Consider the following 15,456-nt stretch of genomic DNA (forward strand, 5'->3'; position numbering starts at 1 on the left):
TCTTCCTTAACAATTGTTTCCAAAGCGCAGTAGCGCATTTGACTAATACCATGACCGGCTTCCAGAAAATGTTGAGCAACTGAGGATTTGATCTGTTTTGTTCTGATGTTCGATTTGTGTTCGTTTAATCGTACTTTAAGTTTCCTCTCTGTTTGTCCAACGTATATTTTGCCGCACGGACATTTTAACATATACACTACATTGGATGTATCGCAAGTCGCCGTTGCTCTGATCTTAATTTGATGTCCTTTCATGGGATGGTTAATGGTGGTTCCTTTGATGACGCTGTGGCAATGGTTGCAGTTCCAGCATGGACTTGTGCCTTTGAACTGAGTAGTCGTACGGTTGGAATGTTTGATGAGCTGGCCGAGGTTTTTGGCTCTGGTATAAGCGAAAATGGGTTCGGAGTCGAAGATATTGTTGAAATCAGGTTCAACTCTAAGAATATCCCAGTGTCTTTTTATGATCTGTTTGAATTTGTGGCTTACTGTCGAATATTTGGAAACAATTGTGGTGGAGTCCTTTTTGCAAGTCTCTGTGTTAGACAATAATTCATTTCTTGTTTTGGTCGCACAACGCTGTTTGGCCTGCTCGAGGATCTGGTGTGGGTACCCACGAGACTCAAATCGTGATGTCATGGTTAAGATTTCTTGATTGAACGAATTGGTATCAGATGTGATTCTTTTGGCTCTTATTAGTTGGCTGTATGGAAGGTGATTTTTAAGTGGTTGCGGATGGAAACTTGAATAGTGTAAGGTGTTATTTCTGTCCCTTTCTTTCCTGAATAAACTGGTTTCAAATCCGGTGGTAGTGACAGTAATTCTTACATCCTAGAAGGTTATAGATTTGGACTGAATTTCATGGGTAAATTGTATTCGTTGATCGATGGAATTTAGAAGATCGAGTTCTGTTTGCAAAATGTTTGCTGGGCCTTGCCATATTAAAAAAATTTCGTCAATCAAGGCATATGTCGACAGGAAGGACATGGGCTTGCTCATGGCCACAGATGAGGGACAGGAGGAAGAGAGTGACCCTCTCCCAGACCTGCTCACTCAGAATCCTGATGATGGATCAGTAGATGGTGTTGTCTTTTGTGGCAGCCTCTCTGAACATCAGCAACAGGATTGTAGACAAGTTCTGCAATCCTTTAGGCATATGTTCTCTCTGACCCCCAGTCAAACTGATTGGTGTACCCATGAAGTTGACACTGGAGACAGTCTGCCTGTCAAGAGTAAAATCTACAGACAGCCTGATCATGTCAGAGACTGCATCAAGACAGAAGTGCAGAAAATGTTGGAGCTGGGAGTCATTGAGCCCTCAGATAGCCCTTGGGCTAGCCCAGTAGTTCTAGTGCCAAAGCCTCACACCCAGGGTGGTAAGAAAGAGATGAGGTTTTGCGTAGACTACAGAGGACTCAATGCAGTCACTAAGACTGATGCCCACCCAATACCAAGAGCAGATGAACTTATAGATAGATTGGCTTCTGCCAACTACTTAAGTACATTTGACCTGACAGCTGGGTATTGGCAAATCAGGTTAGCTGAGGAGGCCAAGCCCAAGACAGCATTTTCTACCCCTGGTGGGCATTATCAATTTGTGGTAATGCCCTTTGGTTTGAAAAATGCACCTGGCACCTCCCAAAGGCTGGTGAATCAAGTTCTCACTGGGTTGGATGACTTCTGTGCCGCATATCTTGATGATATAGCTGTCTTTAGTTCCACCTGGGAGGATCACCTGGTCCACCTGAGGAAAGTGTTAGAGGCACTGCAAAAGGCAGGTCTCACTATCAAGGCCACTAAGTGCCAGATAGGGCAGACACAGGTTGTATACCTGGGCCACCTTGTAGGTGGAGGCCAGGTTCAGCCATTGGAGAGCAAGATACAGGCCATCAAGGACTGGGCTCCTCCAACCACCCAGACTCAGGTTCGAGCTTTCTTGGACCTGACTGGTTACTATAGAAAATTTGTCAAGAATTATGGGTCCATTGTGACTCCACTTAATGACCTGACAAGTAAAAAGATGCCAAAGAAAGTTCAGTGGACAGCAAGCTGTCAGAAAGCATTTGATGACCTAAAGCAGGCCATGTGCACAGCACCTATCCTAAAGAGTCCAGACTACTCCAAGACCTTCATTGTCCAAACAGATGCTTCTGAGTTGGGTGTGGGAGCTGTTCTATCTCAGCTGAATTTTGATGGTAACGACCAGCCCATTGCTTTTATTAGCAGAAGGCTGACCCCCAGAGAGAAAAATTGGTCAGCTATTGAGAGGGAGGCCTTTGCTGTGGTGTGGGCCCTGAAAAAGTTGATGTCATACTTGTTTGGCACTCACTTTAAGATTCAGACCGACCATAAGCCCCTCTTATGGCTAAATCAGATGAAGGGTGAAAACCCCAAACTACTTAGGTGGTCCATTTCCCTACAGGGGATGGATTTTACAGTGGAGCATAGACCTGGTACTGATCATGGCAATGCTGATGGGCTCTCCAGGTATTTCCACTTAGAGCAAGAAGACTCACCTGGTCAAGGTTAGCTTATTGTCCCAAAGTTTGGGGGGGGGGGGGTCATGTAGGAGAGTAGGGTCTGCAATCCTATGATCACCCAGATTTTTGCTTTTTGCTTCACTGGTTTACGACTTTCCCTGGCTGTGGGCCTGCTAATCAGACCCACAGCCTAGCTGTTCTCTCTATTCCAAATTGTACCCAGGTACTGAATTGGCACTGGGCCCTCTCCAAGTCCCTGTACCCAGGGCAGAGGTGCACCCAGAAGTCTCCCAGGGGCTGCAGCATGTATTATGCCACCCCTGGGCTGACTAACTAAACAGACACAACTGGCTGCCTGACAGCTGGGGCAAGGCGGTGTAATCACCCTTTGCTTTAGATATAGTATTCCTATATCTAAACCTAAAATGGACACATATACTCCTATCAGTCACTCCTATGGCAGGCCTTAACAATCCTGAAGGCAGAGTGCGTGGAATAATGTGAAATGGTGCTCTGGCATGAGCTGAGCCCGTTTGCAGGAATTTCCAAGGCGGCCCTTGCTCGGAGACGCTTTTCGTCGCAAGTGGAGTTGCGGTCTACTGTATGCCTTTCCGCCTATACCACTTCTGCCCAGACTGCTGAAGAAGATCAAGCGCAACCGGGCCCAAGTCATCCTTGTGGCTCCGGACTGGGCTAGAAGGTACTGGTATCCAGAGCTACTCAGTATGTCAGTCGATCCCCCGGTTCGTCTGCCTCTTCAGGAGGACCTTCTGTCGCAGCAGCAGGGGACGGTCCTCCACCCGAACCTGTCCAGTCTCCACCTCCATGCTTGGAGATTGAGCGGCGACAGTTGAGGCCATTTGACTTGCCTCCTGAAGTCTGTAACGTCATTCTGGCAGCCAGGCGTCCCTCCACAAAGTCGGTATACGCCAGGTGGAACAGATTTGTGGCATGGTGCACAGCAAAGGCTGTGGATCCTCTCTCTGCACCCCTTTCTGAGGTTCTCCTCTTCCTTCTTTCTCTTGCCCAGCAGGGCTCTGCTCTGGGCACTATCAAGGGCTACCTTTCAGCCTTTCTAAGGCTGCCTGATCAACCTTCTTTGTTCAAGTCCCCTATTGTAAATAGATTTCTAAAAGGCATCACACACACATTCCCTCCTGTTCCGTTTGTGATGCCTCAGTGGGACTTGAACCTGGTTCTTACGTTTCTGATGTGCACTCCCTTTGAGCCACTTCACAACTGTCCCCTTCGCCTTCTTACTTTGAAGACTGCTTTCCTGGTTGCCATCACCTCTGCCAGGAGAGTGAGTGAGCTCCAGGCCCTTTCTTGTACTCCACCTTTCCTTTCTGTCCATCCGGACAAAGTGGTGTTGCGTACCAAGCCATCTTTCCTGCCCAAGGTTGTCACGGCCTTCCACATCGGGCAGTCTATCACCTTGCCAACCTTCTTCCCGCCACTGCATCCCTCTAAAGAGGAAGAGCGGCTCCACCGTCTGGACCCAAAACGTGCGCTCTCATTTTACTTGGACCGCACACGCCAGTTCCGGGTGAATGACCAACTCTTTGTTGGTTACGTGGGCGCTAAGAAGGGGAAAGCGGTGCACAAGAGGACCATCTCCCAATGGATCATCTTGTGTATCCAGGCATGCTACTCCTTGGCTAGAAAGGAGCCCCCTGTTGGATTACGGGCTCATTCCACCCGAGCCACGGCAACTACAACCTCCCTGGGCCGGGGAGTGCCCTTACAAGACATCTGTCAGGCAGCTACGTGGGCATCGCTGCACACGTTTGACAGACACTACTGCCTGGACAGCCAAGTCCGGAGGGATGGCTTCTTTGGCCGTTCCGTCCTCCAGGACTTTCTGGTGTGACTATTGGTTCGCAGACCCACCACCGGGGTTGGTATTGCTGGGGTATCTATTCTAAGGTAAGGAATCTATCACTAACGTGTCTCTTTCAGATGCACAAGTTACTACTTGTGTAACGATATATCTGTAAGAGACATTAGTTAGTATAGAGGGAGGCCTTTGCTGTGGTGTGGGCCCTGAAAAAGTTGATGTCATACTTGTTTGACACTCACTTTAAGATTCAGACCGACCATAAGCCCCTCTTATGGCTAAATCAGATGAAGGGTGAAAACCCCAAACTACTTAGGTGGTCCATTTCCCTACAGGGGATGGATTTTACAGTGGAGCATAGACCTGGTACTGATCATGGCAATGCTGATGGGCTCTCCAGGTATTTCCACTTAGAGCAAGAAGACTCACCTGGTCAAGGTTAGCTTATTGTCCCAAAGTTTGGGGGGGGGGGGGGTCATGTAGGAGAGTAGGGTCTGCAATCCTATGATCACCCAGATTTTTGCTTTTTGCTTCACTGGTTTACGACTTTCCCTGGCTGTGGGCCTGCTAATCAGACCCACAGCCTAGCTGTTCTCTCTATTCCAAATTGTACCCAGGTACTGAATTGGCACTGGGCCCTCTCCAAGTCCCTGTACCCAGGGCAGAGGTGCACCCAGAAGTCTCCCAGGGGCTGCAGCATGTATTATGCCACCCCTGGGCTGACTAACTAAACGTGTGCGGTCCAAGTAAAATGAGAGCGCACGTTTTGGGTCCAGACGGTGGAGCCGCTCTTCCTCTTTAGAGGGATGCAAGGCATGCTACTCCTTGGCTAGAAAGGAGCCCCCTGTTGGATTACGGGCTCATTCCACCCGAGCCACGGCAACTACAACCTCCCTGGGCCGGGGAGTGCCCTTACAAGACATCTGTCAGGCAGCTACGTGGGCATCGCTGCACACGTTTGACAGACACTACTGCCTGGACAGCCAAGTCCGGAGGGATGGCTTCTTTGGCCGTTCCGTCCTCCAGGACTTTCTGGTGTGACTATTGGTTCGCAGACCCACCACCGGGGTTGGTATTGCTGGGGTATCTATTCTAAGGTAAGGAATCTATCACTAACGTGTCTCTTTCAGATGCACAAGTTACTACTTGTGTAACGATATATCTGTAAGAGACATTAGTTAGTATTAGATTCCTTACCGACCCACCCATCCTCCCCGTTCTGCGAACCGATATCTAGGGTTAGGGTTACCCCCTTTCAGGGCCCTAGTTTCAATGGCACCAGTGTTGGTTTTTAACATGGATCTGCGTTTCTGGCGCGGAAAAGCTGTGTCTAAGAACTGACGTCAGCACGCGGAGGCGGCGTCTAAGTACTCCGACGATGTCATCACGGCACCCACGACGACGGACGCGGAGCCGCAGACGACGCCTACCGACGCGCAAGGGTACTGCTACGCAAAAATTTCCGGAACCAGTCTGACGCCTGGGGATATTCTAAGGTAAGGAATCTAATACTAACTAATGTCTCTTACAGATAAATCGTTACACAAGTAGTAACTTGTGCGACGGTGGCGGTTCGACGCCACGCATGGTTGAGGAACGCCAACTTTTCGGCTGATGTCCAAGCCACCCTTCTGGACATGCCGTTTGATGGCCGTCGCCTCTTTGGTGACAAGGCAGACAATGTGCTTGAGCGTTTTAAGGACTCCAGGGCTACCGCCAAGTCCTTGGGCCTCTCGGCCCCACGCCAGCAAACGGGTGCCTTTCGCTCCTTTCGTGCCAAGGAAGGGGCGCTCCCACAAATGCTGCCAGACACGCACCGCAGGCTGCTACACAGCGCGGTGGCGGCTGTGGAAACCGCCGTGGCGGCGGTAGGGGACTACGGCGAGGCCAGTCCACACATTCTCCTGCAGCATCCGCCTCAAAATCCTCCTAGTCCGTGCTTTCAGGCCCATGTGACACCAGTGGGGGTCAGGGTTCGCCAGCACTATCAGGTCGGACATGTGGGTGCTGCAAATCGTCCGAAGGGGCTACTCCCTCCCCTTCGAGGCGACCCCTCCAGCCATGCCACCGCAATACCACCACGTATCAGGGGATCATTTGCGACTTCTGCAGGAGGAAGTTACGGCCCTCTTGGCCAAGGGGGCCATCAAGCGCGTTCCTGGGCCAGAAGTAGGGTGTGGTTGCTACTCCCACTACTTTCTGGTTCCCAAGAAGGGCCCAGGGGGCCTACGCCCTATCTTGGATCTCCGGAACGTCAACGGCTTCCTCCGGAAGGAGAAGTTCAAAATGCTGACACTGGCTCAGGTTTTAGCTGCCCTGGACCCAGGAGACTGGATGGTAGTGTTGGACTTGCAGGACGCTTATTTCCACATCCCCGTCCTGCCGGTGCTACCTGCGGTTCACGGTTGGCCACGAGCACTTTCAGTTTACCGTGCTCCCCTTCGGCCTTACCAGCGCTCTACGGGTGTTCACGAAGGTGATGGCGGTGGTCGCAGCTCATCTGTGCAGGTTAGGGGTTTCAGTCTTCCCCTACCTCGACAACTGGTTGTTGAAGGTCGGCTTGCCCCAGACAGTCAGCCACCTCCAGACTACGGCAGACCTCCTTCACCGACTGGGGTTTTCCATCAATGTGCCGAAGTCACACCTGTGCCCCTCTCAGAAGCTCCTTTTCATCGGAGCGGTTCTCGACTCGGCGCGGTTTCGGGTTTATCCACCCGAACAGCGGGTCCGTGATATTCAGGCTCTGATTCCCATCTTTCAGCCGTTATCCCGGGTCTCGGTCAGGTTGACTCTGCGGCTTCTGGGGCTGATGGCCTCCTGCATCCTTCTGGTGCATCATGCCCGTTAGCGGATGCGGGCTCTGCAGTGGGACCTGAAGTTTCAGTGGGCCCAGCATCAGGGCAACCTATCCGACCACGTCCTGATCTCGGAGGGCATTGCAAGACAGCTGCAGTGGTGGCTCACGGACCGCGATTGGGTCAGCGGCAGATCCCTCTCCCTACCCCAACCGGAGCACGTAGTTGTGACGGACGCGTCCCTCCAGGGCTGGGGAGGCCACATGGGAGAGGCGGAGATCAGAGGCCTCTGGTCTCCGGCGGAGTCCCAGCTCCACATCAACCTTCTGGAGCTGCAGGCGATCCGACTTGCACTGAAGGCATTCCTCCCCTCTGTCCGGGGGAGTGTAGTGCAGGTGTTCACGGACAACACCACCGCCATGTGGTACTGCAACAAACAGGGCGGGGTGGGGTCGTGGACCCTATGCCAGGAGGCTCTGCGCCTCTGGCAGTGGCTGAAACATCAGGGCCTGACCCTGGTGGTTCAACACCTGGCAGGTTCTGTGAACGCCAGGGCGGACAAACTCAGCTGCCGGTGCATGATGGATCACGAATGGCGTCTGAACTCGGACGTGGCGCAAGGTCTTTTTCTGCAGTGGGGAGAGCCATGGTTAGATCTATTCGCCACAGAAGAGAACGCGCAATGTCATCAGTTCTGCGCGTTGGAATTTCCAAGGCGGTACTCGCTCGGAGTTGTGGTCTGTTGTACGCCTTTCCGCCTATACCACTTTTGCCCAGAGTGCTGAAGAAGATCAAACGCGACCGGGCCCAAGTCATCCTTGTGGCTCCGGACTGGGCACGAAGGTACTGGTATCCCGAGCTACTCAGTATGTCAGTCGATCCCCCGGTTCGTCTGCCTCTTCAGGAGGACCTTCTGTCGCAGCAGCAGGGGACGGTCCTCCACCCGAACCTGTCCATTCTCCACCTCCATGCTTGGAGATTGAGCGGCGACAGTTGAGGCCAATTGACTTGCCTCCTGAAGTCTGTAATGTTATTCTGGCAGTCAGGTGTCCCTCCACAAAGTCTGTATACGCCTGCAGGTGGAACAAATTTGTGGCATGGTGCACAGCAAAGGCTGTGGATCCTCTCTCTGCCCCTCTTTCTGAGGTTCTTCTCTTCCTTCTTTCTCTTGCCCAGCAGGGCTCTGCTCTGGGCACTATCAAGGGCTACCTTTCTGCCCTTTCAGCCTTTCTAAGGCTGCCTGATCAACCTTCTTTGTTCAAGTCCCCTATTGTATCTCGTTTTCTGAAGGGCATCACCCACATGTTCCCTCCTGTTCCGTTTGTGATGCCTTAGTGGGACTTGAACCTTGTCCTTACCTTTCTGATGTGCGCTCCCTTTGAGCCACTTCACAACTGTCCTCTCCGCCTTCTTACTCTGAAGACTGCTTTCCTGGTTGCCATCACCTCTGCCAGGAGAGTGAGTGAGCTCCAGGCTCTTTCATCCAAACCCCCTTTCCTTTCTGTCCATCCGGACAAGGTTGTGTTGCGGACTAGACCCTCTTTCCTGCCCAAGGTTGTCACGGCCTTCCATATCGGGCAGTCCATCACCTTGCCCACCTTCTTTCCGCCACCGCATCCCTCAAAAGAGGAAGAGCGGCTCCACCGTCTGGACCCAAAACATGCGATTTCGTTCTATCTAGATCGCACACGCCAATTTGCGGGTGGATGACCAACTCTTTGTTGGTTACGTGGGCGCTAAGAAGGGACGGGCGGTGCACAAGAGGACCATCTTAGGGTGGGTCGTCTTGTGTATCAAGGCTTGTTACTCCTTGGTGAATAGGGAGCCTCCTGTTGGGCTGAGGGCCCATTCTACTTGGGCCACGGCGGCTACTACTGCCCTGGGCCGTTGAGTCCCCTTGCAGGACATCTGTCAGGCAGCTACGTGGGCCTCGCTGCACACGTTCGCAAGACACTACTGCCTGGACAGCCAAGTCCAGAGGGATGGCTTCTTTGGCCGTTCCGTCCTCCAGGACTTTCTGGTGTGATTATTGATTCGCAGACCCTCCACCGGGGTTGGTATTGCTGGGGCATCTATTCTAAGGTAAGGAATCTAATACTAACCTGTTTCTTTCAGATGAACAAGTTACTTACCTTCGGTAACGATATATCTGTAAGAAACAGTAGTTAGTATTAGATTCCTTACCGCCCCACCCATCTTCCCCGTTCTGCTTAACATGGCTCTGTGTTTCTGGCACGGAAAAGCTGTGTCTAAGAACTGACGTCAGCGCGTGGAGGCGGCGTCTAAGTACTCCGACGACGTCATCACGGCGCCCACGACGACGGACGCGGAGCCGCAGACGACGCCTACCGACGCGCAAGGGTACTGCTACGCAAAAATTTCCGGATCCAGTCTAACGCCTGGGGATATTCTAAGGTAAGGAATCTAATACTAACTACTGTTTCTTACAGATATATCATTACCGAAGGTAAGTAACTTGTTCATCTGGGTCATATTTACAATAGGACTTGAAAAAATGTACAGGCTAGACCCTTTAAGTCAGCTGTGTCCCAGATCGTCCTCAGCTTCTCGCAAGGTTTTTTGGTTAAAGTATTTTATTTTTATTTTGTAAGTATAACTGCAAAATCTGTTCTAGTCTATTAATGCATTACCAAAGATATCCCTAGTTAGGAGTATAATGAAGGCATTACAATTAGAAACTTTTGATCCGAGTTTTTATTCCCCTAATCTTTCAAGTGCGGCTTGATCTGATTCCACACCAAAATCACTTTGAGCTATGTTAATTCCCAGACATATTTCACCAGTTGAAAATTTTAAGTAGTAGAACAGTGCACATAATGAAAGTTTCATTTTTTCTCCTTATCTAAGCAAACTATCCGGGACCTGTTTGAAATGCCAATAGAGGAGGGGCCAAAAAAAGAAGTTGACTGTTCATCTAGGAGTTCTCTGCAGGACGAAGATGATGGAGCACCCTCCAGACAGAGCCAAATCCTAGAGCAGGTGAGATAAAACCGTTCATACTGTCAACAAACCACTCAGTGTGTAGGCACAGATGCAGGTAAAGGCACTAGTCCTGTAAGTACCCCCCAATTATTTCACAATGTTGAAATAACAGGCTAACAATATGCTGGTACACTCCTCATATTCTGTTGGCTATGCTCGATCTCTGGTGTTTTTACTTACTTGAAAGTTGATATTGTAGAATAGCAGTTTTACAATACACATCCGTCAGCACGCATTACTAACTTCAAATATAGGAATATAGTAGCAGATTTGTGGCATCTACCTTTGGGAAAACAGAAAGGGGCTATCAAAAATGCATAGTGACACAACCCAACATTCCTGCTCTCCATATTCAGTTACTAGAGTTTTTGAGATCTCAAGCTAGTAATGTAAATTGATTTTCATTCACTTTATTCATGTGATCTTTTCATGTAAAATTCTGTTTTGTGTTTTTGTTTTTTTGCTCCATTAGGAATAATCAAACCAATTTGAAGACTTGAGACTAAGAAGGCAGGGTGTACTTTTATCCATATCTGTCATGTAGTCTAAGTAGGTGTTGCTTTCATACAAAGGAACAATGATCATGGATTATTTTGTAGGTTATCATCTGTTACCTGTAGTGTGATTTTGTTGCCTGAACATATTCTAGGTTCACATTCTGTGCATTCTTTTACCATCTAATGTTCGGGTTTCTGAAATCACTTTGTTTATTTAAATAGTATTATATAACTTATTTAATGCTTCATACCCCTGACAAGTGGGTAAACTTGTCAGGTTCCTGGTGCTCCTTCGGAGGGCCTAGTGATGCGGCCTTAGATATAGGAAGTCCAGTGGATGAATTGTTCTGTGAAGTACTGAAGGTTCAAGACCTGTTTCAAACATGATTTAATGAGTTGCCGGAGCATAGTTCTAATCTATTCCTCATCTTATGAATCACCCCACGTAACTGACTGAATACAGAACACACTCCGCAATAGCTCATGCAGATGGTGCCATCTGACTCCAGGTATGACCACATGTGAGAAAGTGGCTCTATATGTACTGGTCCAAAGTAAGGTGCAGTGTGTATAGAGGCCACCAACTCCAGAGGTATAACGGAGGTTAAAGTCAGGGTTAACCTTACTCTCAAAAGTGGTAGCTTGGTTGAGCAGTAAGGCAGTACCAGAGGACAGTGTAAAGCATTTGTTGTACACACTCAGTCAGGAAAAGGTTTCACACACTCAAGGACTGAACTCCAAGCCAATTGTTTTTGTATCAAAAGATATAGTTGTTTAATTTTTAGAACCAACAGGTATCAGAATATACTTTTCTCCGTGCCGAGTAATCTCAGGTTATTGCTTTGCAGAAAGGCAATGACTTTGTAAACACAATAGGTACAGGGGTTGCAAAACGCAACACAGTTCTACACACAATTTAGCATTGAGCTCAATGGGTTTTTCTACACAATTACAGTGGATTATTTTGCAGATTACTTTTGTGAGTACAAGACTGGATCCTAGATTCAGTCCTGGGGTCTAAGCTGGAAACAGTTTAGTAAAAACGTTTTGGTTATTGCAATGATTTTTAAGGAATAAAAAGATATTTCAAAAGTTCACGCTTAGAAACTTTTCAGTGAAAATCTGGCAATGTTATCCAATGGGAGAAAATTCAGGTTACAGGTAAAGTATTTTCTTGTTACTTTTGCAATCCGGTACTGGGCTCCTAGGTCCAGTACTGGGATCTCTACTTAAGACAGGTGAGTAGTTCAGTAGCATGTGCGAATTTTAAAGAATATTTCAAGTTTTCAAAAGTAGGCACTTGGAAGAAATTTCATAGAAAAACGGACAATGGATTCCTATGGAGAAAATACAGGTTAATGGTAAACACGGTTCGGATTACTTATGTGGTTCAATACTGGGCTACAAGGTACAGTACTGGCTTCTCTCCTGATCACAAGTGAGTACTTCGGAATTCGTTACTCAGCCGATTTTATAGGAGTATTTTAAGTTTTCAAAACTTCACAGAAGATTTTTCGAGTCAAACCAGTCAATGTTATCCAGTGGCAGGTAAGTGAGTTAATGGTTTCCAGGTGAGTACTCGGCTGGTGAAGTTAAGGTTCTGGGCATAGACTCAGGGGTCCCCCATGGTCAGGTAGGTACAGTTGGTTCACCCTCAGCGGCACAGGGGCAGCCGGGTGCAAAGGTAGTTAGGCCCAATGTTAACCAATGAGGGGCAGGGTGCCTTCAGTTGGTGGCTGCTGGCTAGCAGGCCAAGCGGCTGTGGGAGCAAGGCTCCTGGTCACTTGCTCAGGGCAAATGGGGAAGTAGGATAGGGCAAAGGTTGCACTGCCAGAGGCACTCAGGCGGCTGGGTGCTTTTGAGCCATCGCTCAATGTTATTCAATGGGAAAGGTAAAAAGGGAACAAGGGCGTCACAATGTGTGCGGAGTCTGTAATGTTCCTTAAAGAGGTATAACCTCTTAATACAGATTGGTCGCGTATGGATAGTGTGAAAGGTGGCAAACATGTCGCCTTCCATTTCCAGTAATTTCTCGTAGAGGAAAAACAAGATGGATGCGCTGATATAATCTGATCTAAGAATGCTCACATGGCGAAAGATCTTCTTTATTTCAAAGCGTTCAAATTCGTAAGAATTTCAAATTGGACGGCCGCCCCATATGCACACATACGTTGGATTAATAGAGTTCGAGTCTTCAGGATCTTAAATCTGGGGGCACAGAGGCCCAAAATAAGAAGACGAGTTGAGTACCAGAATGAGCTCGATCAGATAGGTGATTTTCTACTGGCAATAAAAACTGCTAACGGTCAGTGTGGGGCGGAGGAGATTGGCAGTCATTGAACAGCGATAAAAATGAGTTTATCATGATCTGCAGGAAGAGGCAAGTAGATATAGAGCTCTGATAGGATTGCATTTTCCCATGGAAGGGATTCGTTCAATCCCTTATCCTTAGAGTTAAGTATAAAAATCCAATATACTTCACGTTTCCTGCGTATGTTACTACTGTCGAGTCCCTTTTGTGGCAGTATTTTTTCAAGAATGATCCAGCGTAGGTCCTCCTCGGTGTGTTTACTCTCCATCCAATGGTCCACAAGTGGCGCTGCAAGCTTGGATTGCTTAATGTTGGACTTCGGTTCCCCTATCCTAACACTGGACTCTCTATTTTTTTTAAAATCTTTTTATTATTTCAAAAAGAAAAACAGACAGACATGATACAGGACCATCATCAGTACAAAGAGTCCGACATTACATAATAGTGTGCATATTAACAGTAGTCCAGCAAGCCAAGGGAACAATTATTAACATCACCGTTAAGGATGCGCTGCCCCTGGTCTGGGCCTGCCTTGCTGTGACAGGCGCCCTGGTTCTGCAATCTAATATATGTGAAAGTCCGGACTCTAGATCTTTATACAGCACCTCAGGTAGGCCTGTCCCCATTGTCTAACTACCCCTGCCCCCCCACCCCTGCTGCTGGCGCTTCTATCGCAAGAGAGTGAGCGTTGACCATAAGACATTCTATTGTTCCGGGTGTGTGTTGGTCATCACATCAACGACAATCCCTACTAACGTGAGAGCCATGGATGTCAGGAGTCCTTCTCTCGTTATTCTCCCCAAGGTCAATGGAAGCCACCTATTGATGTTCATCCACCGTCGATGTGCCGGAGCCCGAGGCAGTTCCCAAGTCTGAGGTTTGGAGCTCCGTCACTAAGGACTCCCGCGCCGCCTCTAGCGCCCTATCTTTATGGGACGTTTGTGCCTGTTGCAATCGTACTGAGCTCTCACTACTCGCCCATAGAAACAACGCTGCTTTCCATCTAACGTAGCTTGGGCCAACCGCCGCTTTCCAATGAGATGTGATTTCCCTCTTAGCCAGAATGAACCCCAGGTCTATAAACTTACTAGTTATGTTATATTTACTGGTGTGTGGGAAACAGTGTAGTAGGCAAACTCCCTTGTCCCTAGTATCTGTCGTCCGGTTACGCTACAAAGTAGGTCAGTTATCTCCTCCCAGTAGGTACCCAACTGCGGACAGTCCCACAGCATGTGGCACAGGTCCGCACCCTGTAGTCTGCATCTGGGGCATAGCGCGGTGTCCACACGGAAATACTGATTAATTTTAGCGGGTGTGAGGTATGCCCTATGTAATACGAAAAACTGAATAAGCTGAAACCTAGCGTTTCTGGTACTTTTCCACGCTCGCTTAATTATCTGCGACCAAGCCGCATCAGGTATTGCCTTATCTAAGTCCGTCATCCATTGCTCCCGTAGCTTTTGTAACGGAGTATCCCCTCTCCCAGCATGCGTTTATATAGGCTAGTAACCGCCCTATAGGTACCCGCTGCCGTCTAGGTCCTCCCCCGCATTTCCCAGAGGTCGTCCGCATAAAGCGAGATGTATTGTGCTTGGTCGTGAAGGCACATACCGTTGTACGTCCGTCCCATTCTAGCGCGCGCCGCCAATGGCTCTATCGCGAGAGCAAACCAGAACGGGTACAGTGGGCAACCCTGTCTAGTGCCCCGCCCCACGGAGTACGAGGAGGAGATGACTCTACCAACTCGGACCCTGGCAGTTGCCGACACATATCAGATTTTTGTCCAGCGGATGTAGTCAGCCCCAAGGCCGAAGGCTGCCATGACTGAGAACAGATATGGCCATTCCAAGCTGTCGAACGCATCCATCCAACAGGTCTATTAACCGTCGTATGCTGCTAGAGGTATTTCTAGTCGAGATAAAGCCGGCTTGGTCGGTGCGAACCAACCTAGTCATAAAAGTCTAGTGGCTAGTACTCGGCTCAGTATTTTATAGTCGGTGGTGAGCATTGATAGGGGTCTGTACGCAGCCGGGTCCATCGGGGATTTCTCTGGTTTAAGAAGAGGGACAATAATAGCCTCTCTAGTGGAGACCGGTAGAACCCCCACCTGATTTGCCTCCTTGTATATTGCCAACAGTCTGGGAGCTAGGAGATCGATATATGTTAAATAGAATTCGATAGGTAAGCCATCGCTACCCGGTGTTTTGTTGCGTGTGTAGGAGAGTGGGGTCTGCAATCCTATGGTCACCCCAGATTTTTGCTTTTTGCTTCACTGGTTTACGACTTTCCCTGGCTGTGGGCCTGCTAATCAGACCCACAGCCTAGCTGTTCTCTCTCTAAATTGACAACCATGTACTTTAGGTGTATTTACCAATTAGTACTGGGCCTCCTTATCAGTCCCTGTACCCAGGGCATAGGTGTACCCAGAGCCTACCAAAGGCTGAAGCATGTATTATGCCACCCCTGGCTGGCCATCTAAATCTGACACAACTGGCTGCATGACAGCTGGGGCAAGGTGGTGTAAACACCCTTTG

At 49.0% G+C, this 15,456-nt stretch overlaps 1 protein-coding gene across 4 annotated transcripts in view; it reads left to right on the forward strand.

Annotated features, from left to right (window-relative positions):
- SRCAP (Snf2 related CREBBP activator protein) overlaps positions 1 to 15,456 on the forward strand; it is a 1,816,344-nt gene that overhangs the window by 1,623,798 nt on the left and 177,090 nt on the right. For all 4 annotated transcript variants that reach the window (XM_078652845.1, XM_078652844.1, XM_078652847.1 and 1 more), the window contains one exon: positions 9,980 to 10,111. In XM_078652845.1, coding sequence (XP_078508971.1) covers positions 9,980 to 10,111 — 132 coding nt within the window. The remainder of the gene's footprint in view (positions 1 to 9,979; positions 10,112 to 15,456) is intronic.

Source organism: Lissotriton helveticus, chromosome 7 (assembly GCF_964261635.1).
Source record: "Lissotriton helveticus chromosome 7, aLisHel1.1, whole genome shotgun sequence".
Lineage (NCBI taxonomy): Eukaryota > Metazoa > Chordata > Amphibia > Caudata > Salamandridae > Lissotriton > Lissotriton helveticus.